The 26,385-nt window shown below is 48.0% G+C and overlaps 12 protein-coding genes across 12 annotated transcripts; 5 read left to right on the forward strand and 7 right to left on the reverse strand.

Moving 5' to 3' along the window:
* Positions 1-378: 378 nt before the first annotated feature.
* On the reverse strand, positions 379-2,660 carry N7469_005195 (uncharacterized protein; the record flags this gene model as incomplete). Its single annotated transcript, XM_056644115.1, has 4 exons — positions 379-1,670; positions 1,809-2,079; positions 2,323-2,527; positions 2,587-2,660. The coding sequence occupies 4 exons, from the start codon at positions 2,658-2,660 to the stop codon at positions 379-381; spliced, it is 1,842 nt and encodes a 613-aa protein (XP_056500929.1).
* A 1,070-nt stretch (positions 2,661-3,730) lies between these two features.
* N7469_005196 (DNA-directed RNA polymerase core subunit RPB10) lies at positions 3,731-4,116 on the reverse strand (the record flags this gene model as incomplete). The annotated part of the gene is made up of 4 exons (XM_056644116.1): positions 3,731-3,773; positions 3,827-3,913; positions 3,970-4,028; positions 4,081-4,116. 4 exons carry the CDS (start codon positions 4,114-4,116, stop codon positions 3,731-3,733), a joined length of 225 nt encoding a protein of 74 aa, XP_056500930.1.
* A 285-nt stretch (positions 4,117-4,401) lies between these two features.
* On the forward strand, positions 4,402-7,222 carry N7469_005197 (WD repeat protein; the record flags this gene model as incomplete). The annotated part of the gene is made up of 3 exons (XM_056644117.1): positions 4,402-4,679; positions 4,743-5,476; positions 5,544-7,222. 3 exons carry the CDS (start codon positions 4,402-4,404, stop codon positions 7,220-7,222), a joined length of 2,691 nt encoding a protein of 896 aa, XP_056500931.1.
* A 217-nt stretch (positions 7,223-7,439) lies between these two features.
* N7469_005198 (Clr5 domain-containing protein) lies at positions 7,440-9,338 on the reverse strand (the record flags this gene model as incomplete). The annotated part of the gene is made up of 2 exons (XM_056644118.1): positions 7,440-9,126; positions 9,223-9,338. 2 exons carry the CDS (start codon positions 9,336-9,338, stop codon positions 7,440-7,442), a joined length of 1,803 nt encoding a protein of 600 aa, XP_056500932.1.
* Positions 9,339-9,797: 459 nt separating this feature from the next.
* N7469_005199 (uncharacterized protein) lies at positions 9,798-11,039 on the reverse strand (the record flags this gene model as incomplete). Its single annotated transcript, XM_056644119.1, has 1 exon — positions 9,798-11,039. One exon carries the CDS (start codon positions 11,037-11,039, stop codon positions 9,798-9,800), a length of 1,242 nt encoding a protein of 413 aa, XP_056500933.1.
* Positions 11,040-12,282: 1,243 nt separating this feature from the next.
* Positions 12,283-15,474, forward strand: N7469_005200 (Het-C domain-containing protein; the record flags this gene model as incomplete). The annotated part of the gene is made up of 5 exons (XM_056644120.1): positions 12,283-12,614; positions 12,703-13,552; positions 13,617-15,136; positions 15,189-15,310; positions 15,365-15,474. The coding sequence occupies 5 exons, from the start codon at positions 12,283-12,285 to the stop codon at positions 15,472-15,474; spliced, it is 2,934 nt and encodes a 977-aa protein (XP_056500934.1).
* Positions 15,475-15,489: 15 nt separating this feature from the next.
* On the reverse strand, positions 15,490-17,491 carry N7469_005201 (FAD-binding oxidoreductase; the record flags this gene model as incomplete). Its single annotated transcript, XM_056644121.1, has 4 exons — positions 15,490-15,582; positions 15,643-15,818; positions 15,873-17,147; positions 17,224-17,491. The coding sequence occupies 4 exons, from the start codon at positions 17,489-17,491 to the stop codon at positions 15,490-15,492; spliced, it is 1,812 nt and encodes a 603-aa protein (XP_056500935.1).
* Positions 17,492-17,939: 448 nt separating this feature from the next.
* On the forward strand, positions 17,940-19,202 carry N7469_005202 (NAD(P)-dependent alcohol dehydrogenase; the record flags this gene model as incomplete). Its single annotated transcript, XM_056644122.1, has 3 exons — positions 17,940-17,963; positions 18,073-18,195; positions 18,276-19,202. 3 exons carry the CDS (start codon positions 17,940-17,942, stop codon positions 19,200-19,202), a joined length of 1,074 nt encoding a protein of 357 aa, XP_056500936.1.
* A 328-nt stretch (positions 19,203-19,530) lies between these two features.
* N7469_005203 (putative Ras family GTPase (Rab4b)) lies at positions 19,531-20,744 on the reverse strand (the record flags this gene model as incomplete). The annotated part of the gene is made up of 4 exons (XM_056644123.1): positions 19,531-20,360; positions 20,435-20,469; positions 20,542-20,606; positions 20,685-20,744. The coding sequence occupies 4 exons, from the start codon at positions 20,742-20,744 to the stop codon at positions 19,531-19,533; spliced, it is 990 nt and encodes a 329-aa protein (XP_056500937.1).
* Positions 20,745-21,650: 906 nt separating this feature from the next.
* Positions 21,651-22,695, forward strand: N7469_005204 (uncharacterized protein; the record flags this gene model as incomplete). The annotated part of the gene is made up of 2 exons (XM_056644124.1): positions 21,651-22,105; positions 22,212-22,695. The coding sequence occupies 2 exons, from the start codon at positions 21,651-21,653 to the stop codon at positions 22,693-22,695; spliced, it is 939 nt and encodes a 312-aa protein (XP_056500938.1).
* Positions 22,696-23,252: 557 nt separating this feature from the next.
* Positions 23,253-23,636, forward strand: N7469_005205 (putative extracellular serine-rich protein; the record flags this gene model as incomplete). Its single annotated transcript, XM_056644125.1, has 1 exon — positions 23,253-23,636. One exon carries the CDS (start codon positions 23,253-23,255, stop codon positions 23,634-23,636), a length of 384 nt encoding a protein of 127 aa, XP_056500939.1.
* A 741-nt stretch (positions 23,637-24,377) lies between these two features.
* On the reverse strand, positions 24,378-26,076 carry N7469_005206 (putative mRNA processing protein (Mss51); the record flags this gene model as incomplete). Its single annotated transcript, XM_056644126.1, has 3 exons — positions 24,378-24,408; positions 24,483-25,140; positions 25,200-26,076. 3 exons carry the CDS (start codon positions 26,074-26,076, stop codon positions 24,378-24,380), a joined length of 1,566 nt encoding a protein of 521 aa, XP_056500940.1.
* Between the last annotated feature and the right edge of the window lie 309 nt (positions 26,077-26,385).

The raw sequence follows: 26,385 nt of genomic DNA on the forward strand, positions 1-26,385 counted from the left end.
ACGTGACCCGCCGTACTCGGGATTTATATTCTCCATTAAGCCATTCAAACTAATTCGAGCAACGTTTATAAATGAACTCAGAATTTGAATTGATAGAGAAGCTTGATTGCTGTCTCCTAGGACCTTATAGTAGATAACTTATCTGCTGACTTGGAGGTCAGGGTTCAAAGCCGACCCTGGGTGATATGGAAATGCGTCAAAGAGTTGGATTACTCGAGATTCAGACACAACGCAACATAGCTAAGTCATGAGATCCATGGAATTGACGAATCTTCCAGTGGCCCGTCCGAATGAGTCATCAAGACCTTTCTATATACAATTGAAGCAAAAGGAAGTCCGAGACCTAGACACCAGTAAATAAACCAGGGAGGTTCCTATCTACGACTGAATAATTACACCTTTCCTAGTCATGGCCTCCTCCATATGGAACCCAAAAACCAGACGATAGAGATCACGAAGCCAGGGATACTGACCACTCTGCAACATAGCCTGACATGCACGACTCACTTCAACGGCACTGACACGAGCCTGTGGACCGCAGGTCTTGAAGGCAGGATCGTATGCCACCAATTTCCGATAATTCTTCAACAAGGATGTTTGCCAAGGGGCTGATCCGAACGAATCAGAAGATAATGACTTGACAAAGGAAGACATGTTTTGGGTATCACCGCGTTGATATCCACTATTCATGGCTGCCCTTGTAATCAGGACCTTAAGCCTGGTGAAATTGGGGTCCTCTGACACTGTAGTCACTGTGTTTGCCGAATTGGCTGTCTGTCCAGATGACCGAGATTTCTCCGAGATGCTTGATGCGCTGGAAGGCCATTTGGAGTGAGTAGTGTGGCCATTTCCATGTCCAAGGACGAGGATGTTCGGGACTGGAGCATCATCCGGAGAAACGGTAGCCGTGTCTTCGAAAATTGTCGTTGGTGTTTCTGGATTCCCTAGTTGGGCTGATGCGTCATCTATAAAGTCGAGTTCTGACTGCTGCGTTGCCTGTTGAAACGCCTGAGCAAATGTGGTTTGACTGGGCCGAGGAGTACCCCGGTCCGAATTGCGCATGCTGTGTAAGGTCCACCCTTCACGGAAGATATCGCATAGCTCCCAGCAAGCCTGGACGGCAGAACCCAACAATTCCTCATCCAGTCGCTTCCCTTCTCTTTTACTCTGACGAATGCTGAATAACATTTCAGCCAACGTCCAGCACGCACTGAGCAGAGAGTCTGTTTCGGTCAAACGAGTTCGCTGTTTCATGAGGCGATGACACAAGGTGATATAGAAATCAAGCGTTCGCTCCCGAAAAGCGTCAGGGAGATTGCGGTCGTGTGTATTATAGAGATGATTATTTAGTTCGAAGCTGACTCGCAAGACTGAGTCAGCTAGATCATTGTCGCTGACTCGAACTTCAAACAACGCTTGACAGAAGTCTCGACATAGGTCAAGAGTTGGATTAACTTGTGATGCATAGTCGTCATCGCGGGTATCATAAAGTTTTTGACATAATTTCCAGCAAGATCTCCATGCATCTTCCTGCATGGTATTTTCGTAAGATTCAAACAGGCGTTGTCGATTGATATAACTTAGACTGGCGAGCGTATTGCATAATGTCCAGCATTCAGCCAGGGCTGCCCGTAGAGCGTTAATTTCAGCTTCTTTATTACCAAATGTCCCTACAGCATTTGTCAGTTTTGTGAGAAAAGCTCTCGGTATTTGCCTTGGAAATATTCGCAATAATGTTTACCTTCGGGTATGTCTGGGTTTCCAAGTTAGCGAACAGCTTCATAAATCTGGACAACGGGACTAATAACCTTCTAAGCTGCTTGAATGTGTCCGTCGTTCTATTTCGTCAAATTCATTTCGTGTTTGGGCCCGAGGAGTCGCTCTGTCCCAGTCCTTGACGGGCGTCACAGACGTTGTCAACAAAGGAGGCGAAATAGGACTATTGCTAACCCTGCTGGAACTTTGTGGTACACGAATAGGTTCAACACTGTCCGAGATAGAGGAAGAAGAAGAAACTTCCTCGTCGCAAACTTCACCATCATCCCCATCATCATCCTGCGATCTGTGCCGTGGATACGACTGGATAAACATTGGTTAGATATATGGTCTACCGAAGAAATATTTGAACCACTAGTTATTAAATTGCTAGACAAGAAGAGGACGCTCACAAATTCTCCAAATCCGGGTGGCGCATGTATAACTGATTGCGGAGGCTCATCCTCGTCCGACCTGGAGAGATTGGGTTGATATTTCTGGGAGGTTTGGATCTGTCCGCATTTAATACCCGAGCCGTCATTATATTAATTCCTTCATCGGACATACCTTTAGTCCTGGACCATGGCTGACAGGAGTAATTGTTTGTATCGCCTTTTCTTCGCTTTGATCTGCTTCGCGTGATTCCTCACCATCCCCCGCAGTTAAAGCGGGGGTCTTTGCTGATGTATCTGTTTCGTCGATCGACCCAGGCTCAGGAGTTGCATAGCTCGAGCTGGTCGCACTCCTTGGAGCGGAGAGTGCATCGAGAGACCTATATCTGCGTGAGCGGAGGGAAGCTCTCCCAATTATTCTGCAGGGGCTCTTGCTGACATCAGGTCCGATCCAGAATAAGGGTTGGATGTCTCGTGCAGCGGAACAATAGCGATAGGCGACCTGACGGCCATTACGGCCGAGAGCCAGACAAAAATTGAAGTCTCCCACTGTCTCCGAGGGAGTTGAAGAAGTTGAAGAGTTTCCAGATCGATGCCCACTTGCACAGCAGTGGAGAGAAAGAGAGAGAGCGCTCAGGCCGTCTCGAGACAAACCATCGGGAATGGGTCCTCGAGTACTTTCAGCGGTGTTGGTTCCAACAGAGCTCGCTGATACGGTCGTTTCCTTGCACCAAATGGACCGACCCCGAGAACTGGGAAGACAGAGGCGCCTGGGGCGTGATGAGCATGCATGTGTATCCACTCAGACGCCGCGGAGCACCGGCCGCCTAGTCCGTATGCGGTTGCTGGGCGCTTGCGATGCTCCAGCGACTCGTTCAGGGATGCCGGTGGAGAAAAGATGTGTTCGTGGGGCCATGGACAATATGCGAGATACTCGCAGTTGAAAGTTTGAGACGTTCTCAATTGAGGAGAAAAAATACACGAAGAGCAAACGGGGAATAGAGAGGTAAGAGGTTGATGACTATGGAGTAAATGTATACTCCGCACTGGCAGTCACGGGGCTACGCTCCTCTTCAATACAGAAACAGAAGAACACCACAAGATGGCGGGGAGATAGAGAAACCGAATCAAGCTATGATCAGCATTTGAGAAAGAATAATTATCTACAGAATGTCACCAGGTACGCCAAATCCAATGTGGTGCTAACGCCTTCCCAAATGCATATTGGCGAGAAGAGGCCTTTCACCCGCACTCCAGTATGCTCAGTATCGCCCAGATCTCAGTTTTTTCAGTCCATGCCCAAGAAATTCGGATCAAATCATTCACGTCGAGCTTAAGAACATCACGTCGATAAAAAGGATAATCTGATCTTCGCGGGATGAATTGAAGGAGGGGGTAATTGGTCGAGCGTTTGGTATAAAGAAGGCGTTCTCGGCAAACTAATGCGGCGGGGTATTTTCTTCCTTTCGAGCGTAACGTGTCAAAGATGTCGCTGTTTACGAGATGGCTTCAGGCCTCTCTCGCCATAAGAGTAGACTGTAGGAGTCGAGGTCGTCGGGACTCCAAAGGAGCCGAAGGTAGGCTTAGACATGAGCCTTGGAACGATCCTTCTCGGCGGAGTTATACCTAGAAAATTGGTCAAAAAAGGGCGACAATGACCATAAAAGTATCAAACTTACCGAAGGAGCTTCTCAATCAGATCGACGTGGGTCATGATCATTCTGCGGCAGCAGTAACGACGGCAGCCAAGCTGGTCCATGGCATCACTGCAAACTTGTTAGCATGTAAGATCAGAGAATGCAAAGAAATCGAATCCCATTACCCATCAGGAACACCGTCATCAAGAAGCTGAAGGTAACGCTCCCAGAGGTCTCCAACAACCTGCATCAAGATTTAGCAATAGCTTGAGACCAGAGCAATTAGAGCAACAAACCTTTCCACACGAAAAGCAGCGCACGGGAATAATCATTTTAGCGACAAGATCCAAACTTTGATCGAAACAAGTAAAAACTTAAGACGATGCGATGCGCGAGGCTCAAGAAAGTCGAAGTGCTTTCTGCGCCGGTAAAAATTGAACAAAAAAAGGCGGTGATGTTTGGATAAAAGAGGTAGGCGGTCTATAAGGCGGTCTAGACTTGCGTTGCGCCCGCGCGGGAAAAAAAAAGTCGGACATCAAATTTAAGTCGCAAGTTAAACCGGTGATGTTTTGAAAACCAATTTGCTGGTGTCAAATTGTTTTTTACCGGACTTGATGATGGCTGGAAGTCAATCCAACCGACAGCAAAAGCGCTCTCGCGCTAGTGATGCCGCGGAAAAGGTACCACGCTCCGATGAACGAAGCAAACGACGTCGGACTTCAGAGGGCAATGAAGTGCAAGGTACTTCGGAGACATCGTCTGCCAGACAGAACAGGAAAGCCAAGAGAACCATTGGCGAGGAGAAGCGAAAGAATGCACCAGTTCCCTGGTCATTCTCTCGTCCTGTCGGGGGCCGTTACAGCAACCTGGACCCCGTTGTGACTGACGATGAAGCGTAAGATCATGAGCTCTACATTACCTTCCTTCAACAATTGTATCACTAAATCTTGTGATCTAGATACCTCTTCGTGGGCCTTGACACCGCCGTCCAGGTCTTCGCTACCTCTACCTCTCGCTTGCTCCGTACCCTACAGATGGAAACCGGACAAAAAGTCATTGGATACAAGCTGAGCCCCGTTGATCAAGCCGTACTTTACATTTTCACACCTGCTTTTGTCACCAAGTGGAATTGGGACACCGGAAAACGCCTAGCTCGCTGGGGCACTACGAACTCCATTATCGCCGTCGACGTGTCCGGAAGCGAAAAGGCAGATCAAATCGCATCATACTCCATTGGATTGCACAAAGATGGCAAGCGCCAGGTTCTCGTCAGTCCTCTGGCGGATAAGAAGCTGCCTGATATTGTCGCCCTCGAAACTAGTGAACAAATCAATGCAATTCAGGTAGCTTATCAGGGACGTGTGATTGTTGCTAGCGATGGACACCGCATCTTCCTGGGAACCACCTCAAGCGTTGACCTGGAAACCCCAGAGTCTACAAAGTACACCTGGAGAGAAGCTACTCTCCCAGTATATGCAACTTGTTTTCACCTGCGAGAGAATCTCGAGGCACCCAAATCCGCCAAAGGCGCCGAGACCGTGGACTTGGTGATCGGTGAAGGAAACGGATCTATCCTCATTTACCAAGATATCTCGAACACCCTTGTTGGCCGAAATGCAGATAAGAAGTCCCCGCCTAGAAAACTCCACTGGCATCGAACTGGTGTCAGTACTGTGCGTTGGTCCAAGGATGGTAGGTTTTGCATTGATTCATTCGTATTTCTGCTCGCTACCATATTTTCTAACCGTTTTAACAACAGGAAACTATCTCATCTCCGGTGGCCAGGAATCAGTCTTAGTGCTGTGGCAGCTTGATACTGGCAAGAAGCAATTCTTACCCCATTTATCTTCCCCGATCTGCAACGTCGTGGTGTCGCCCAGTGGCAATTCTTATATTGTGAAGCTGGCTGATAACTCAGTCATGGTCCTGTCTGCCAGGGAATTACAGCCATTCGCCAATGTAACCGGTATTCAAATGTCTTCAGACGTCGCAAATAAAGATTCTTCCTCGAGAAAGGCATTTCGCGCTGTTGCAACATTACATCCCCAGCACCCTGAGCGCTTACTTGTTGCTGTGCCTGCATCTCACCAGTCAAACCAGCACGTCATCCAAAGGCCCAACTCCGCTGTACTTCAAACCTTTGATATTCGTGCAAACTCCCACATCTCTCGCCAGGCCCTGGCACGAACAAATACAACGACGCTGAACATGAGTCCCGAAGGCACACCAATTTCAGCCCCTGACGTTCGACACATGGACATTGTCGAGGATGGAAAATGGCTAGCAACTGTTGATACATGGACTCCTCACCCCCAAGACCTGCAAGCTACTACTCATAACGGTTCCATCCACGAAAGTCCCTCTGTACGACCAGAAATCTTCCTGAAGTTCTGGAAGTGGAACCCGTCAAACGATATGTGGGAATTAGTAACTCGCATTGATGCACCCCATTTTAATGATAATGGGCATGCCTCAGTACTTGCTCTCGCGTCTCGACCAAGCTGTCACGAATTCACCTCACTGGGAGAAGACTCAGTCCTCCGTTTCTGGTGCCCAACTGCCCGCCAGCGAAGCGGATTGAAGACAAATGCTTCTGACCGACACCAGGATACGTGGAAGTGCCGCAGTGTCGTGGACCTGAAGGGGTGTCTCAGCAGTACCGCTGCTCCATTATCCATGGCATGCATGAGCTTTTCCGAAGATGGCTCCGTACTAGCCGTCTGCTTGCCATCTGACTCCGGCGCCAACGATGGTCTCGTCCTCTTGATCGACGCAAGATCAGGCACAGTACACTATCGACGAACCGGCGTTTTCTTCGGTACTCCTTGCTCCGTCAGATTCCTCGGCAAACATTTGATTGTGGCTTCCACGGGATCAGTAGCTGTCTGGGATACTGTTGACGATGTCGTAAAGCCAATTCAATTGACAACCAACAGTTCAACTGACACTCTCAACCTCCCAATGCTCGCTGTCAACGCAAGGACGAAGTCATTCGCTGTTGTAGTCCGCGAATTAGATAGCGGCGCCAACAAGAGACGTCGCAGAGCTCGGTTCCACATTCGGATTTACGACATCCCATCTTTTGAACTGGTTTTTCAAGAAAGCTTGACAAGTTCCCCGGCGGCTCTCCTTTCGGACGTTTACTCTGGCGATTACATCGTGGTCGATGTAACTGGCAGTGTGCAGCGACTGGGTTGTCTGGACAAGGCATCGCAGAAGAGTCTTCAGCCGCAAGAGGTGACCAGTCACTTGAACACTGGACTGGCCAATATCTTCAGTCATGGCCAGGAGAAGGTTTCTGTGCCAGTGAATGACGATCAGGATGCTGTCTCGTCTGGTAAAGGGTTGGCGGGTGTGTTTGGCGATACGCCGTCTTTCTCATTGCCTTCAATCAGTGTACTCTTTAGAAATGTTGTTCAGACTTTGGGTTCTAGTTAGAAATAGTCACGGGCGAAATCATAGGTGTATAGGTTAATAACGTGAATCAAAAGTTGTACTTACTAGCATCAATTTTTCACCAACGGGCCCACAATAGGTCTTATACTATTAGGATGAGAAACGTAGAGAGAGTTGTCATAAGCAATTCATTTGTATGTTATTCATCTCAATCCGAGCAATGCATATTAGGTTGCTGTACTTCGAGTCATAAGCCATCTCATATTTGTCCCAAAGTCAAACAAAACAACGCCTTTCTACCATGCACATGAGCCAAATAAGCATCCAACTCATGATCTTCATCAATGAGAAAAACACTCTCATTTCCATGATCATCTCTATCAATCCCTTCAATTTTGCTAATGATAGCATAAGGATATTTAGCCGAAATGATCTGTCTCAATTCATCAACCGACCTAGTCGCCAATTTCTCCATCCAATTTTTCGGCGGTGGTCCTTGAAGATGACTCTGTGGACTAATTTCGAGAGAGATCGGTGTATGTAGTAGACTCGGATTAATAATGGGATCCATATATTCAAATGCACTTCCGGCTTCATGTTGTGGATTTGTAAATGAAGATGTATCATTTGCAGCTTGAAGGAGCGAAGGATCGATTTGCATATCACCAAGATCACTAACTGTGATGGGAGCACTTGCAAGAGCTTGCGAGGCGAGGGTACTGATCCCATTACTAATTCCATTACCGATGATATTACCCACCTGGTTTTCATTCGAAGCTGCTGTATGAGGATTGCTGCTTCTGCGAGGCGTAGATCGTTTCCGGGCAGGATCTCGTTTCGTCTGATCATCACGTAGTCGCTTCATCACATCACGACAGAGCACCTCCATAGCCTTGAATTTGATTATATGATCAGGATCAGCCTGTCCTGGTTCAAGTATTCGTTGGAGTAAAGGCGAATTTCGAATCCATTGCGCTTTTAATTCCTGCCAATGCTCATCACCGGCTTCCAGTTTGCTTGTGAAATGATCCGCTCGTAAAGTATCATAAAAGGCATTTCGTATTTGACGACTTTCCTCGGGATTGATTCCCAAGGCATTCTTGGCTTCGGCAATAGTCATGCGTCTTTCAAGAGTCCTCATTCGCTTCGTGACATCGGTGCAAACTACATCCAAAGCCAGAGCTTTTGCATCGCGCTGATTCGGTTCGGCATTGAAAACTTGTTGTAGATGCGGTGATTCTTGAATCAATTTATCCTTTGCTGCTTGCCATCTTTCCGGGCCTGCAGCCGTCTTCTTAACGAAACCTGCATCCTCGCAGATACGTTGGAAATGATCTCGCATGCGGCGATACATGGCATTATCCAGATCCAAATATTGCTTACTTTCATCAATCGTTGTTTCAGAAGGGAATCGAGGCGGACCGGGTGGATCAGCTGGCATACCTGCCCATCCTCTCGTACGACGTCGGCGTTTCCTAGAAGCCCATCGCTCGGCACTTTCCGACTTTAATTGTTCGAGACGTTCTTTGCGTTTTGCCGCGACCTCCGGCGACAGACCGGGTGATGCGGGATCTTCAACAACCGGCGTTACCGATTGAGGCGGGAGAGTGTCTGCACCTTCAAATTCCGTGTCTTGTTTATAAACTTCTTGCTGTAACGCAAGAAGTCCTTCGTCCTCTGGTTGTTTATCTTGCGTCCCAGTATTTAATTGCGACTTCATGCCATTTGGTACTCGGAGTAACCAGCGATTCTTCGCACGAACGCGCATCAATTCCCTTTCTTTAATCTCGAATCCTTCCTCATTAAGGATTCGGAGCATATCGCGTTGGTTCGTATTATGTTCCCATAACTCCTTGACGCGATTCACTAGCTGGACATTTTTATGCGCTGGATTTTGTTTCGAAGGGAAGCCCCATCGCTTGAATTGGGTCTGGTAGGCGCGCTTGCTAAAATGCAGCGATTAGCTTCAACAATCCCCTAGAATGACAAGCATCAAGAGTAGATAGCAATATACTGCTATAAGCGCCGAGACTGGAGCTCACCTTGGTCCAAACTGATAAGCTGTTCGCAAATACTCCATAATCTCCTCCAGGGCCTTTTTGTCCTGAATATACATGCGGTAACAAATGTCCCGCTTCCCAGCCCAGTCGTACACCATAATGAAGAAGACGCTCCCCCTCGTGGAGGTGCGCCTGGGGTAAAAAGGTAGTAAACCCACGGGGGAAACTGGGGAAGCTCTTATCAGGCGGTTGTTGTCGCTGCTGTACGCCGTAGTGGAGGAGAGAAACTGTCGGGCGGAGGGACATTTGCGCAGTTTGTCACGTGATATTGTTGCCCTCGCAATTGATTAGTTGATTTACACTACAACTGAACTCATGGAAATACATTTCAATACTCTATTCCATGCTGTGTGGTAAGAAAGAATAAAGTGAATTTGTTGCTTTGTGAGAGTCCGATATCAATACGCCGTTGCCAGACGCCATATAAAACCAATCAAGGTGCAGCTGCATAGATGCCCAAACAAAATTGAAAACAGATAATGAAGAATAATTGGATCGCTGCGCAGTGGGATATGAACAGGGAATAACAAGAATAACAGAGAGAAGCAAGTTAAAAATCAATTGATCTTCCTAAGTTTCCGGCGAAACTTGAACACTCGAGTTCGAAGCCAGGTCATGAACAACACCCAAGTGCTTTTAGATTGGGACTTCCATGACGCAGATGGCTGGGCCTCCGATTTGGTGGGCCTAGAATGGGCTTGTTGTTGTCGTTCGTTTGCATTGAGGCCTCCTGACTTCTCGGAGAGGTCTTGTCCTGAATGAGTCGCTGGTGATTCAGGACCCTCAGACTTGGTCCGCTTCACATGACGCCGCGATTGTCTTTCCTCGGCTTTAATCTGCTGTTTCTCAAGCCGACGACTTTTAGCAGCTTCCTTGGCTTCGAAAGCTTGTCGTGCAGCTTGAACAGTGGCTGCTCGAGAGACTGGGTCGGTGCTGGTCCTGCTTCGATTGCGGAAGACAAAGTCTAGAGACGGTCGAGAGGTAGGGGATACCGTTTCCAGGGTGCTCCCATTGTCACGGGAATAACCAAATGAAGGCCGACCAGAGATGTTGGTTTGGGAAAGTCCAGAGAGACGAGTAAAAGAGTCGTCTTCAATCTGCAGCGAGAGTCGAGGGACTGGCCCTGATGAAGTACGATGGGATCGATGGGTGTCCATACCCGAGGGTGTCCGAGATCCAGTCTCTAAGACATCATCTTCCACTTCATCGCTATCATTTGCCGATGTTTGGTATGACTGGCTCAACGAAGGGGTGTATGCTCGAGGAGTTGGGCGCATTGGATAGACGTACTGCGACGCAGCTGGTTTACCTCCACTCGACCCGGTGCCTGTTGAAAGCTGAGATGTCCCACTCGCGGAGCGATGATGAAGACCGGAAGGAGTTCTACGATATGTCACACCAGTCAAAGATTCACTTCGACGACGATCCCGCTCGAAGTTCATGTAAATGCCGAGTCCTTCTTGATCCGCCGAGGACCGGGAGAGGTCAATGGAAGTAGACGGAGCCTCGTCGCGAGACATTTTTCGAAGCATTGGTTTGATATGGACTTTGGGTTTCATCGGTTTCCCCTTTTGTGACCGATATTCGAGACCCTCGGTGGACTCATTGAGCCCGAGGGCCGAGACAAGGTGATTCGAGTCTAGATGCCAGGCTGCGTCCGGATTATTCGGGGTCGTCACTGAGGGTTTATTGGAGTGCATCGAACTGCGCCTCTTATAATCAGGCGAATGCGAACCGTCGGAATACTCTGGAAAAAACGCAGTTTCGCGCGAAGCGTCTACGTCTAGGGGGGATTGCATCCCCAGACCACTGATCCTCCATACCCGATGTCCTCGAGGCAGTTCGCATCTTCATCTTTAACTGCGGTCGCGAAGCCGAATCACTTGACAATCGACTCTTTCTCCCCGGAAAGGCCGACTCGCGCACATGGTGAGTGCCGGCACGAGCCATGGCGATCTCCTCCACGATCTAACACGAGACTGGCCTCAAGATCGAATAGCACCGCACATTATGTTTTCCTCCTCCTTCTTCTTCTTTTTCACGGGAATGGTAGTCAATAAAGAATACCAAAGAGATTGAAAAACTGGATTGAGATTGATCGGGAGTCGAAGAACTGGCGAACAGTCACAAGTGCTGGGGCAGAGAGGGCTGGGCTGGGGCCAAGAGTATCGGACAACACGGAGCGGGGGCGACAGGCGTAAGCGCGGGGAGAGAGAAACAAGATGACAATGGATTACACTGGCGCATGTCCAGTCAACAATAAGAATTGGGGAGGGGGTTTCCCAAAGTGAGACTCCTCTTGGAAAAAATCAAAGAAGAAGAAAAAGGAGAAGAAAAGAAGTTGAAGAAGTTGAAGAATCGAAAGTGACATTTCCCTTTTTGGGAGGGTCTCACCGCCGCAAGCGGAAGACTTCTTCTTGCATCAATTCATCTCTCTTTCTCTCTACATAATTCTATTCTATCTATTCTACTTTATTATATTCTACTCTATTGAATCCTCTCTATATACTATGTACTTGATTGACAGCAAATAACTTCCTATCCAATTGACAATTCAATGCACGTCGATCAGTGCCCACCACTCTAGATTATCCCAACTCTTCTTTGGCCCCCTTATTTCTAGGGCTAACCACCATTTCATACATCAAGGATATTTATAACTCCATCTACTTCCAATACCTCGGCGTATTGGACACAAATGATCCGAGTGTCACCCCTCCTTGCATCCCACACATGGGAAAATGGCAAGACTTGCACGATGCGCAGCCGCCAAGCACAGCCTCAAAACCCAAACAAACCGGGCTGCGGCCAAGAAGCCAAGAGCGCGCATCACCACGTCTAACCCCACCATGGCGGGATGGTCCTACTCTTCTTTTACTTTCGACTTTAATCTTCCGGAACCAAACTCTCTCCTGAAGGTTTTTTCTGTACGGAGTACAGCCTCGATCTCCTCCTTGCGCTGTGCATCTTGCATTTTGCATCTACATTACATACACTGCCTTGGCTGATCTTTTCCCCTTCTCCCATTCTCTTGACCCCACTATGGGTTTATCTCTACAGAGCTGGGTTCTCTCCCTGTTTGTTCTGCTTGCCTTCTCCAGTCAGGTTCATGCCTTTGGTGCTGGTAACATCGCCTCTTTGTCCAAGATTGAAGGTCAGAATTGGCGTCATGGAGATATCGAAGATGCCCTACTGAGTCTCTTCCTTGCTCGTGTTGTGGGGGGTCGTAAGTTCGGCAAACTTGACGTGAAGCGTGTTTACTTTGGAAACTGGCTGCGTGATTACAGTCAGGCCGTCGACGTGGGTACTTGCAAGTATGTCAGTGCTGAAGCCATTCGAATCCTGATTTGGGTCTTGGGTTTCATGAGCTTCGGGTGAGTTCTTCTCCAATGTCTTTCCTTCCCCTCTTTCAATAGAGTTTGAGCAACTGCTGCTCCGTGAATAATTGCTAATATTTACTAGCTATGGTACCCGCGAATTTGAAGTCACAACCGAGAGACTCGGCTGCTATCAACCAACCGAACATATTGATAACCCTAAAGGATATGCGGAGGGCGATGATGCTAGACGCTACGACCGTCGTCTTCGTGGACCCGTTGATGAGCGGCGGGAACTCTCCATCGATCCCCGCACCGGGTTGAAGAGCTACATTGCCTCTGAGGACATGGGAATTGATACTTCCGCCGAGCTTATCCGCCGTGTCCTTGGTAAGTCTATTCAGATGGGCCGTCGTTATTCTCGCTCTCGAAATGATGATGATCTTTACGAGGCACTTCGCTTGCTGGGTACCGGTTTGCACTGTCTGGAGGACTACGCCGCGCACTCGAACTACACAGAATTGAGTCTTCTTGAGCTCGGTGAGAGGGATGTCTTCCCCCATGTCGGTCGTGACACCAAGGTCGAGATTCGCGGTGCTCGTCATCCGGTGTACCCTATCGTGACTGGTACTTTCGGCGGTGTCGATTTCTTCCACTCGGTGCTTGGTGAGCTTTCAGATAAGACCATGCAGTCAGAACTTCAATCCTTGGAAGGCGCCATCTCTGAGTCAGAGGGTGATAGCCCTAGTCTTCTCCAGGATTTGCTCAGCAAGATTCCCAGCGGATTGCTTGGCGACAACGATGATCAGTCTGGTAAGATGGATGATTTCAAGTCGAAGGCGGATGACGCCAGACAAAATAACCAGAACATCAGCCCTCGTGAGCCAGAGGAATGGACCCGTTACCTTGACGATGTCCATAAGCAAATCTACCCCGTTCTACAATGGCACGATGAGCTACTGCAGAAGATCAACCAGGCGATTGAGAAGATCCCCGTGCTCCCAGACCTGATTGAACAGATCCAAGATCAAATCACTGTCTTCGTCTTCTCCGTCATAGCCCCCCTACGTGCTCCCCATCATCAAGCAAGTCAAATCGGAGCTCGAGACCGGCTCTTCGGAGGTCATTCAGAGCAGTCGCGAGCAGCAGCACATCGTCTTCAATGACGATTCTTGCTCCGACCCTACCCACTCTATGCTTTCCAAGGATCATTTCTCCAATATTCTCAATGAACCTGCCGGCCGGATTGCATCCAGCGTCGTGAAGTGGGCAGTTCCCCAGCTAATGCAGTGCTGGGATGACGAAAATGCCGACATCGACCGGACCCTGACTAGGATCATCTCAGGTGTCTTCCACCATCCTGCCCTCCGCGAGTATGGAGAAGATGGCGCAGGCGAGATGCGTCAAACCATGTTCTCAACCGTAGAGCAGTGGTGGAGCGAGAAGAGTGACAGAGAGCGTGGCTCTCTTCGTGATCAACTAAGCCGAGACGGCGTTCTAAAGGGCCGAAACCACAAAGAAGGCGTCCAGGACTGCGGACATGGCTGCGGTAAGCCTCTCGCACTGCCTGCTGGAAAACACAGCTCTAGCGGAGGTGGCAGTGGAGGTAGCAGTTATGGCCACGGCCAGAACCGCCCATCCAAGAATGATACCGGTTTAGAGAAGATCGCCTCCGAGGCAGTCGGAGGTGGTGCCCTCGGCGGACTGGTTGGTGGACTCGTGGGTGGAGTAGGCTCAATGATCCTCGACGACGGAAAAGAAGAGCGCAAGACCCCGAAGCCGCGCAGAAACGACAGCGGTGACGAAAAGTATGAACGTCGTCACCAAAACAAGCCTCACAAGAATGAGTCGGATGATAGTGACGAGGAACGCAAGCATCGCCAACGCCATCAGCCTCAGCACCACCAACGTCCCGAGCATGAGAGTGGCTATCAGCAGCAATCCTATGGCGGAGCATCTCAGTCAGGTTACGGACGCTCTGAATACCAAAGTGAGACCTCATCTTATGGTCAGGCTCCTCGTCGTGATGAGTATTCTTCGGGTCGTCCTCATGGTGGGGATTATCAAAGCGGTTCCCAGTCTTATGGTGGCTCCTACGGTGGTTCTGGAGGAGGAAGTTATGGCAATGATTCGTACGGTGGTGCCTCCGGTGGTGCTTCTTACGGTGCTAGCTCTGGTGGAGCATCCTATGGCGGCTCCAGCGGTGGCTATGGTGGCTCCAGTAGTGGTTATGGTGGCTCCAGTGGTGGTTATGGTGGCTCCAGTGGTGGTTATGGTGGCTCCAGTGGTGGTTACGGTGCTTCTAGCGATGGTTATGGTGGTTCCAGCGGTGGTTACGGCGGCTCCTATGGGGAAGCACCCGTTCGTCGCGACGAATATTCCCAACCATCAGCACCAAACTACCATCGCGAACAGTACCAGCAGTCTGGAAACAGCAGCTACTATCAGGAGGAGAGAAGAGAAACACACGGTGGCCGTACCGAATACCAGCGTACAGAGACGCGCTACGACTACTCCTCTCCCCAATCGACCTACGAGACCGTGCAGCAGAGTTCCTACAGCCGCAGTGGATACGAACAGTAAGTGTTAAGCATGATTATGAACAATTTGAAATTTAATGTTAATATATAGCACAGAGATTCATCGGCCGGATATGGCGGACAACGCGGCGGCTATAGTGAGTATGAACGACCTGCTCACCGTGCCCCAGAGGGCTATGGACAGCGATATGAAGGTGGCAGTGGAGGTGTCGAGTACGTAGAGCGTCGACCTCGACGATCCAGTAACTCTGGCTCCCGCAGTCGCAGTCGCAGTGGCTCTCGCCGTCGTCATCACCACCATCATCGTCGCCGTAGCTCGGGATCAGGATCGGATTAAGAAGATTCTTTCTTCTAGTTGTCACAGATCTCGAAATTGAATTTCAAGAATTAAATTACCATTCCTTAACTTCGCCCGGAGCAGGCTGTTCAATTCGAACAACCTTGTCGCAGTTCAACAGGCGGAGAGGATCATATGCCAATTTCAACTAGAATTCCAATGTAAATTAGTCGTGATTCTGTCAGAGATTCGAATGTACCAGACTTACCCGACGCATAGCATCAACTGTAGACTCTCCCAACTCATGGGCAAGATAGTCGCGTTTAACAAGACCAACGCCATGCTCACCTGTAACAGTCCCCTCCATCTCCACAGCCCGTTTCACCATACGATGAACAACACCCTCCGCAACCTTCTTTTCAGCATCATTGAACAAGATGATAGCTGTTATATGATCAGAATCTCACTCGAACGATTTGAATTTGCACAATAACTTACCATGGAAATTACCATCGCCAACATGTCCACAAATACCAGCCAAAAGTCCACTATCGGTCATATCTTTTTTCGTGGCGTCGATGATATCAGGCAATTTGCTCATGGGAACAGCAACATCAGTTGTCCAGACATGATCTTCCGGACTCCGTCGCATAGCCATAACACTCCACAAGGCCTGTTTCCTCGCGCTCCACAATTCCTGCATTTCCTCATCACCACGCGCGAATTCAAAGGATTTGCTCGAGGCCTTGGAAGAAATCTTCTGGACCATGTTAATCTGCTCCTTCACAGCCGCAGGTGTACCAGTGAACTTGAAGAAAATAGTCGGTGACTCCTTCCACTGACGACTGGTACTCTGACTAGCATTAATACACTTCATCTGAACATCGTCCAGAATCTCAACACCAGCCACAGGGATACCAGCCTCAACAACCTTGGTCACACACTCCGCAGCATTCTGAATGTTCGGGAAACTAGCAACAGCAACGTTCGTACTTTGCGGCTTAACAGTCAACTTGAGAGTAGCTTCAGTGACAAGGCCAAGAGTGCCCTCACTCCCAATGAAAAGTCTAGTCAAATCGTAACCGGCACTAGACTTCCGCGGACGCTGACGAGTCTTGATGACCGTCCCATCAGCCAGCACAACCGTCAACGAAAGAACCCACTCGCGCATAGTTCCATATCGATAGGCATTTGTCCCCGAACAACCGGTACCAACCATACCACCAATCATAGCACCGGGTCCCGGGTCCGGAGGAAAAAACAATCCATCTTTCGCCAATTCCTCATTCAAATCCTCCCATCCCAAAGCAGGTTGAACTGTAACATCCAAATCACCACGATGAAGTTCAAGAATGCGATCCATACGTCTAAAATCAATACAAACCCCACCTCTCGTCGAAGCAAAATGTCCCTCCAAACTAGTCCCACCGGAGTACGGAGTCACAGGGATAACGCGTTGATGACAAATTTTCATAATCCGAGAAACTTCCTCCGTAGTCGAAGGGTAAAGAATGAGAAACGGTTTCTCCTCCTCTTTCCTCGAATAAGAAGACCAATCTGATCCAGCATGTGATTCCAAATCTCCCGGCGTCGTCGAAACATTTTCTTTACCGAGGATTTCGACGAAATCCGACCAAGCCGCTTGCATATTCGAAGGGGAGACATTATGTTTCGGCGCATCGAGATCTAAGAGGGTCGTTGTAGAGGATGTGGGGAGCGAAGCTGGTTTCAATGATCCTAAATAATATGCACCAGTCGAGAAAAATACCAGAGCTGATCCCAAGAAGATGATATGGTTAGAACCAAGCTATGCCGATAGCTCAGGGAAATTAAGAAATAAATTCCTCACCGAACATCATGGCAGCATAACGACCACCAGGAGATTGAGTCTGCTGATACTGAGCAAAACGTTCTTGCTCAGCTCGCTCGCGCTTCAATCGTTGCTGGGTGCTTTCATAAAGCTGGCTTTTGAAGGAAGGTTGTTGAGATTGCTTGTCATTTGCCAAGCATCGAGTTGAAGCACCGAATAATCTTTGTTGAGAGAGAGTGATACCCGTAGAACGAGCTCGAATATTTCGCAATGCCCCTCTAAGGGTGGGCGTATTTGCGCGAGCCATTGCTTTGTTCGCGTGAATAGAAAAGAGACGAAGAAGAGAAGAGGAGGAGAGACAAAGAGAAGAAGCGGAGGTGCAACTCCCGGCTTGGCGGGCACGTGCTATTAGGGTAGATGACGCATGAAATTGGGAGGAATTAATAAAGTTGTGGATTCTTGTATATAAAAAGTTAGAGAGTAAGGAATATTAATAACTAAATGATAGAGTAAATAATACAATAGGAATCTATAATTAATTCATTGCAATAATTAATTCTACAGAATTCTCCATCGGCTAAAAAGAGCGGTTAAAATCCCAATTGGATCCACCGAAGGTTGCGGGGAGCTTTCTCGGTTCAATTCACACATTTATAGTCCTTCTTCTTCTTCTTCGCATCTCTCTTTTTTTTCTTTCTATCTACCTATCACCTTCTACTACTATATAGCTAATCCTCATCTATCTAAAATCCATCATGACTTCGACTACCACAGCAAAGGTAAGTATTCATACTCGATTTCATTCAATTCGTTTCTAGTACCCCACCTCCGCCTTCCCCAGATAAAAAGACATATCTGTCATTCCAAGCTAATATATCATTCATATAGAACCTCTCTTTCATCCTAGAGGGTATTCACCAAGTCAAATTCGAAGATCGACCCATCCCACAACTGAAAAATGAGCACGACGTCCTCATCAACGTTCATTACACCGGTATCTGTGGCAGCGATGTACGTCAAGCGAAAAGTCCCCCGGACAATGACACCGAAGCAATAAATTCAGCCCCTAGCCAAATCTAACAACCTGATAGGTCCACTACTGGGAACATGGTTCAATCGGAAGCTTCGTCGTGAAAGACCCAATGGTCCTCGGCCACGAATCCGCAGGAGTAATCACAAAGGTTGGATCCGCCGTCCAATCCCTAAAAGTAGGCGATCGAGTCGCAATGGAACCTGGAATCGCCTGCCGACGCTGCGAACCCTGCAAGAGCGGTAAATACAACCTTTGCGTGAACATGGCTTTCGCCGCGACTCCCCCCTACGACGGAACCCTAGCCAAATACTACGTTCTTCCCGAAGATTTCTGCTACAAGTTACCCGAGCAAATCTCTCTTCAGGAGGGTGCTCTTATGGAACCACTTAGTGTTGCAGTTCACATTGTGAAACAAGCATCCGTTAGTCCCGGACAAACAGTCGTTGTATTTGGTGCCGGTCCAGTTGGATTACTGTGTTGTGCGGTGGCGACAGCCTTCGGAGCTTCACAGGTGATTGCCGTTGATATCCAGCAATCACGATTGGATTTTGCCAAGCAGTATGCTACCACATCTACATTCATGCCTAGCAAGGTATCGGCCCTTGAAAATGCGGAACGTTTGAAGAAGGAGAATGATTTGGGTGCTGGCGCTGATGTGGCAATTGATGCATCTGGAGCTGAACCCTCTGTTCACACCGGTATTCACGTTCTTCGAAATGGCGGAACTTATGTCCAGGGTGGTATGGGACGAAGCGAGATTCAGTTCCCTATCATGGCGGCTTGCTCTAAGGAGTTGACTTTGAAGGGTAGCTTCCGCTATGGTAGTGGTGATTACAAGTTGGCTGTTGGCCTTGTATCGTCTGGTAAGGTCGATGTTAAGAAGTTGATTACTGGCACTGTCAAGTTCGAGGAAGCCGAGCAGGCTTTCAAGGAGGTGAAGGCTGGTAAGGGTATCAAGACTCTGATTACTGGTATCCATGAGTGAAAGCCATGCCAGCATTTTTTTTGGTCACGTCGTTTATGATGAGGGTACGGTACGGCACGGTGTTTGATGAGAATGAAAATGGGAGATTTCAAAAGTTGATATTGGGGAGTTTTGTTCTTAGGGTTGAGACAAATAGATAATGAAGTCATTCAATTGCCCTGGGTTCACCTGCCCTCGGGTGATGAGTATATCCGCAATGATAATCAATAAAGTAGAAAAAGGGGTATCGTGCAGGAGATTCAACGAATGACAGGCCAAAAATAAGCAGCAGAGACAAAAGAAAAAAAAAAGTAAAAAAAAAAAGAAGGAAAAAGACAGTATTGGAGAATCAGCAACAACCCTGATTACTCCTCGATCCCAAACGAAATACATCCTCCCACTCTCTCATTCCACCTTTCCAACCCTGTTGACCCCTCCCCCTTCTCCTTGTCCGATGAAGTGATAAACCCCCATCATCTAAAGTCGCCCGACTCCTAATACTCGAGACATCACTCGTCCCATGACCAAACATGCCCCCATCACCATACTGAATCCCACTCTGGGGATCATCCGGATCGATCTCTCCCAATTCAATCTTAGTCAATATAATCCTCGCCAATCGCTGAAAAATTTCTTCAACCCCATCTCCCGTCAAAGCAGAAACCTCCACCGCAACAGGAATATTCGATTGAGCCGCCCACCTCGCCGTATCCTCACTCGTCACCTCCCTACCCTCCGCAAAAGTCGCCGTTAACCTCGTCCCAGCCCCAATCTGACTAGTCGAGCGTATCGATCCCCCAGCATCAAAGGGCATAGAAGATTGTTTGCTGGAAATACTTGACGGTGTAGGCGGGGGTCGAGCATCATCCGGAAACTCCGAGGCATCAGCGAGATCTGCCTTATTACCCGCTAACATGACCGTTAAATTCGGAGAAGCAAGCGCACGTGCATCCATCAGGAAAGTCGGAAGAGCAGCGAAAGAGGCGTAAGATGAAACATCGTAGACGAGAATTGCACCCGCAGCACCGCGATAATATGATCTGGAGACGGAGCGAAATCGTTCAGTTCCAGCTGTATCCCACAGTTGAAGTTTGATTCGTCTTTTTCTAGATCCAGTGCCTAATTTGACAATTCTCGAAGCGAATTCAACACCGATGGTTTGGGAGGAGAGGACGCGCCCTACATTAATCAATATTAGAACCCTTGGGACTCGACTCGGGGAGCGGTGGGGAGGCATATGGGGGAGGACGTACATTCATTCTTGACGAATCGGTGGAGAACACAGGATCTGCGGAGGGGGGTGTTAGAAAGGGTGATAATTTCGGAAATATTCATATTAGGACTGATTTGTGCGACTTACTTTCCTGCGCCACTGGGACCTAATAGGATGACTTTGGCGAGGTAATCGTACATGCTCCCCAGTTCCTGGGATCGGCAAGGTCAGTATGATGTGGGAAGGGGCAGTTAGGGGAAAGGGGAGGATAATGCAAGATATAGACATACCTGATCTTGATCAGGAACTGAGGATACAGAGGAGGCAGCAGATAAACCTCGAGGACGCATGGCGGAGTGAAAGCGTAACTTGAAGATTGTACGGAGTAAAGCGGAGAGAGACAAGCACGTGGTATTTATTAGTGTACAGCACTATGTATGGGGGGAAGTCTCCATTGACCTATCTGAACTATTGACTCCACCATACTAGTTATTAGTTATTTAAGTACTATTATAGTAGTAATTAAGGAGTAGTATCCTGAAATAAAATTATTATTCGATAGTAATAAAGTGCAGAAGGTGCAGACTAAATGTAATGTATAAGTAGACAACAATGTACCGTAGAACTAATTAACTAATAGTTAGTTACTGATGGAGAATGTGTCAGTAGAGGCTGAGATTGTGGCTGTGGCTAATAAGCTTCATGGGGCGAGGCTGCGCCTTGCAGGTACACAGTACTTGTATATATATTATGGTGATTAGTATTGATGCGTACTGGTACATGTATACCCTTATATAAGGTATATCCATATTGTCTGTGCTGTATATCTACAGTATATTGTAAATACGAGGTCGTATTCTCATTCGTATAGCGGATGAGGTCATACTGATGCTGCACTACATTGCATACTACATAGAATGTATACTAGATACTGCAGTCGAATATCTATATCATGAATAATATAACTACTACTATAACCATTAATATTGCAAGCAATCTAATAATTGAATCATCATGATATGATATAGTTATAACTATAATACTATGTGATATTGTACTGATACTTAGTTACTAATTCTATGGTGTACGGTGTAATTGACTAAACGGGACAAGGCAGAGTGCCCCGTTCCCCGATGGGGCTGTGTTTAAACTTTGGACCCTTTCGTCCCGTTTTAAAAGGATTTGCTTTTTCTCTTCTTCCACCTCTCCCTTTTTGATATCAAACAGTTTCAAGCTTAGCGACTCGATTGATCAGCATGAAGTTATCCTGGGCAACTTCTCTACTCCTACTCTGCTCCACGGGAGTGTCAGCACTGTCTATTCCTCGTGCAGATCTCATCCTGCACGATCAAATCTCCCAAAATGATCACATTGATCTAGAAAAGCGACGTGGAGGTGGTGGTGGTGGTGGCCGTGGGGGCAGCAGCGGTAGTAGTGGTGGTAGCAGTGGTGGTCGTTCTGGCAGTTCCAGTTCTGGAAGCAGCTCTGGTAGTTCGGGCAGCTCGGGTTCTCGTGGAAGTACCAGTTCTTCCAGCAATCGAGGTGGTTCCAGTAGTGGTGGCTCAGGCGTCGCCCCGTCATATGGTGGTGGAAGGTACGGTCCAAATCAACCTCCAAATCAACAGTCTTCCTCCGGTTCTTCTGGCTATTACCCGGGCTACACTTCATCTTCTTCTGGTTCCCGTAGTGGATTATCCCCCACACACGCCGGGTACTCCTATTCCTGATCGCGCGGACTTGTCTCGACGAAGACCCTCTCATCCACTCACTCAAAACGCATTAAGAAAATGAAAATGAAGCTAACAATGGCTCCACAGATACTATTCTGGCGGTGCGCTCTCCCCTTATACCGCTGGCCGTGCCTCGCCTTCTGCACGGATCACTCCATTCCTGCTCCCAGTTGCAGCGTTAGCTTTCTTCCCTGGTATCTGGCTATACGGCGCATATGCGTATCCATACTCGCATCCTTACCACTACCACAATAATACCAGTAATCATAACGACACCCTTCCCGTGGTTTGTCTGTGCGAAGAACACCAAGAGTGTGGATGCGACGACAACAACAACAGTACCTACTACGAGGATCTCTTCAACGGTACCCAGCCTAAGAACACCTCAAACACGCGTGTCGTCAATGTGAATGGTACCGAGAAGATCTATATCAACGGTACTCTTCCTAATGGCACTACTGCAGATGACGGGACTGAGTCTTCCGCCTCACCTGCAGTCATGACCCTTATGCATGCCAGTGGATACTGGGCGACTTTTGCCGTGGTGGCTGCCGCCGTCTCTATGATTTAGACCATCAAGGCTCTTCATATTGCACACTACCCGTAGTCTTGATTTTCTTGTTTATGGCTTCATGATTGCTCTTGGCGCATTGCCAAGATGGCTTGATTATACGACGACTGGCTGATCTTGATACCCCATGAATATCTGCAGTGATATAAATGTATAGCTACGAATATAATGTACTCAATTGCTCATATTATAATAATTCACCATTCAATTAATTGAAGTAATAAATTAATTGTTAATTAAATACTCCGTAATTAATTAATCCACAAGTTCTTCGCATTCCGCCCGTCGCGCGGTTACGTCTTAGACTAACCCAATTAGGCCTGCTGCCCCTATCACTTCATTTCCCACTTCCCTTTAATTTCCTCTTCTCTTTTCTCTTCTTCATCACACTCTCTCCTGTCTTTTCGAAGCAGTGCCATTCGTTTCACCCAGACACGGGCTGTCATTCATTCCAACTCAATACACTCTTTACTAAAGTTCACTTCCAATCTAATTTATTTTACCCTCAATCCTCAAACCCACAACAACAACAACAATCCACTTTACCAACCAACACAATGCACTTCACCAAGTCCATCATCCTGCTCGCCGCAGCCCTGACTCCAGCTTTCGCCGCTGAAGCAGTCTCTTCCCCCGCAGCAGTGACTCAAACCCTAACTCTCGTCCCATCGGGCTGGACTCCACCAACTTCGACTCCAACCCCAACTCCAACCTCAACCGCGACTCCGACCTCCACCCCGTTGCGTAGTACTAGCACTCCCCTCTCCTCAAGTGCTTCTTTCTCTCGCACCCCCATCGCCTCAACCCCCTTGGTCCAGTCCCCCGAGACTACCGGCGCCGCACCCGCCGCTACATCTTCCGTCCCAGCCAGCGGCGCTTCCTCCCGCCAGATCCCCGGCGTTATGGCCATTGTCGCTGTCGCGGGTATGCTCGTCGTTTAAGACTATCCTGCGCTCGCATTGCGATTTCCTTCGCGTCTCGTCGCGTCGCATTCGCATCCACATTCGCATCACTACGTCCAGTGGAACGAAGTGAAATGATCTTGAAGATCAAGCCATTCGGCACAAACCCCCCCATTTCATTGATCTGATTCTATTCAATTCTTCATCTCGAGTGGTCACTTTTTTATTTCAACATATTTCTTTTCTTGACCTCGCGATATAAATATTTCTTCGACATTTCATGACTGGGATTTTTCATGTGTTCCGAAACTTTGATGCCAATACCCTGTTTTTTTTTCACTTTATACTTTACTTCTTTATTTCCCCCCTTTGATACATCCGAGGATTTTCTTTCTTTTTTTTCATAATGGTTTAGTTTAATTGACTGGCCTTTTTTGGCGGTTCGCCGTCTGCTTGGATGAATTTGTTTTCCCTGTGCTATTTATTGTAGGATTTACAGTTGTAAAGGAGGCTGTTAATAAGATACATTAAACTACTGGATGTATCATTCTCCACTGCTGATCTCACCGAGTACGTATATGCACGATGCTAATACTAATGTGGAGACTGGATTTTGATAAATCATTTAGCTGATACAGAGAGGAATCTATCTACGGAGTACAAAGTCGGGAAACGTCCAGAAATACTCCAATGAAAACAATATAATACAGAAAAATCCCCAGTCACACTGCTCTAGCAGAGTAAGGTAGAGCAGGGCAGGACAGAGCCGAGCCGAGCAACCTACTCCTTGTCACTCATTGCAGCCTCATATCTATAACAGAATTAGTTAACCACCAATCTCTTTCTCACAGGGAATACTGTAAAGTATACTGAGTAGGAACATACCTCTTTCCACGGAATCCCCACAATCCCCAATTTCCACAAGAAATATCATGAGGATCCATATCATTCAAATCCCACCTCAAACTACGGAAAATATTCTCACCCGGTTCAAGCAAAAGATCGAATTCACCCGCACATTTCTCATTCACCCACTTAATATCCCGCTCCATATCCCATTGCGTATAACCAGTGCAAAGAATAGGAACCTTCGTTTCTAAGAGTTGGGGCAAGGTTTCCTCCCACTCATGCGAGCTAGCCGGGTGTCCGAGACCAGGATGGAATAGCATGAAGCAATCAAGGTAAGGGTCGAAGGGCTGGAAATATTGCGCCTTGTACATGGTATGGAAATAGTCGACGTATGTGGTAATCTTCATTTGACCACCGAGACGATCCTCCACGATACCACCGAATGGGTTCTCCGGTGTCCGTTCTGGGAGGGGGAATTCCGCGTCACGGTTGGACATGCTCTCAGGTCCAATGAAGACTAGATGAATTAGAGAGCGGGGGAACATGTATTGAAGCTGTAGCCAGACCTCGCGTGGGAGTGAAGATTCGGCGCGGGCACCTAGGATGAAGATTCGGACTGGAGGGGCTTTCAGACGGAGACCCTTTAGATCGATATCTTCGCCGGTTCGGGGAGGGTGAAGCGAGTACCGCAGGGCTGGGAATTTCAGTTAGCCATATGCAATATTGTCCGGGTTCATGCGTTTAGTAAATTACCAGCTACACTCTTCAAGCCTTCCGGAGTCAACCGATTCTTTCCACGGACACTGTACGGACTAAGCTCGTGCAGAACGCTAGCAATAGTTTGCGGATAAGTGAGCATACGAGTGACCTGACGCATGGACCGATCATCGTTAATAGCATCAAATTCCCGAGTATACATCAAAGTATCCCAATTAGTCATGTTAACCACGAAATTATCATCCTGAACACCAGGATAATTAAATTCCGGGAAGAACCGACCAGACTGAAGATCATGATCATCCTCATTAATCTGACGCAAAGTCTCACATATCTCCAAATGAGCTTCAAAATCATCCATCCAGTGACCCTCAGAACAATAAATCGGCACACCACAGTCCGGACACTCGAAATGCGAATGAGCAGGTGGTTCACTAGCTCCGTCTGTTGTCTTTCGCGTTTCCGGATCATGAGGGGAGACAGGGGCTCGGGTTTGTTGATGATCTGGGTGTGGGCAGAAGGCATTTTGCTTGATAAAAGCAGCTCGTTGACGAATTGCTGGCGAGGGGGAATTCGAGAAGGAGTGGAAAAGATTGTTTGGTTTCAACAGGGCGCGTGTATCGACGGAAGGGCCTGTAGATGTCGATGCGGAAGCCTTCTGCGTGAAGACGGAAGTCGAGGAATTCCCAGGTACATTTCTCTTGCTTTGTTCTGGAACGGTGCCGTTGAGAGAACGGTTGTTTCGCTCAGAGCCGGAGCCAGAGCCAAAGCTGCGAGTGGCAGCCCAGGATGGAGAGATTGCACATCTTCGGCGGATGTGTGCGAGGTTTTGTAGACGTGCTGGGGGTTGAGACACCCGGGTACCCTGACGGAGTACCTGAAGGCACTGGGCACAGGTATATCCTGCTGCCATTGCGAATTGGTGGTGATGGGAATAAATGAGATGGTTGATTGCGCCGATTTTCCTCCAGGCCGCGCACGTGACTATCGTATGTTCCACTTCTACTTGCAGCAAAAAAAAATAACAATAGCGATCAAAGATAAATAGATCAATAGATAATTCGGTAAATAAATTTACCAATAGGCAGAAAGCTATAGAAGTAAATGGCAGATACAACAAAGAGCGAAGTGCATGTATTGATTCGCTGACAAGCTGGAATTACTGACTGAGTCAGAACTATGTAAAACTAACAACAACAGGTGATATCAACAACAGGCATGA

Source organism: Penicillium citrinum, assembly GCF_028827155.1.
Source record: "Penicillium citrinum strain IBT 23319 chromosome Unknown utg000004l:1.0-2404223.0:1.0-2405248.0, whole genome shotgun sequence".
NCBI lineage: Eukaryota > Fungi > Ascomycota > Eurotiomycetes > Eurotiales > Aspergillaceae > Penicillium > Penicillium citrinum.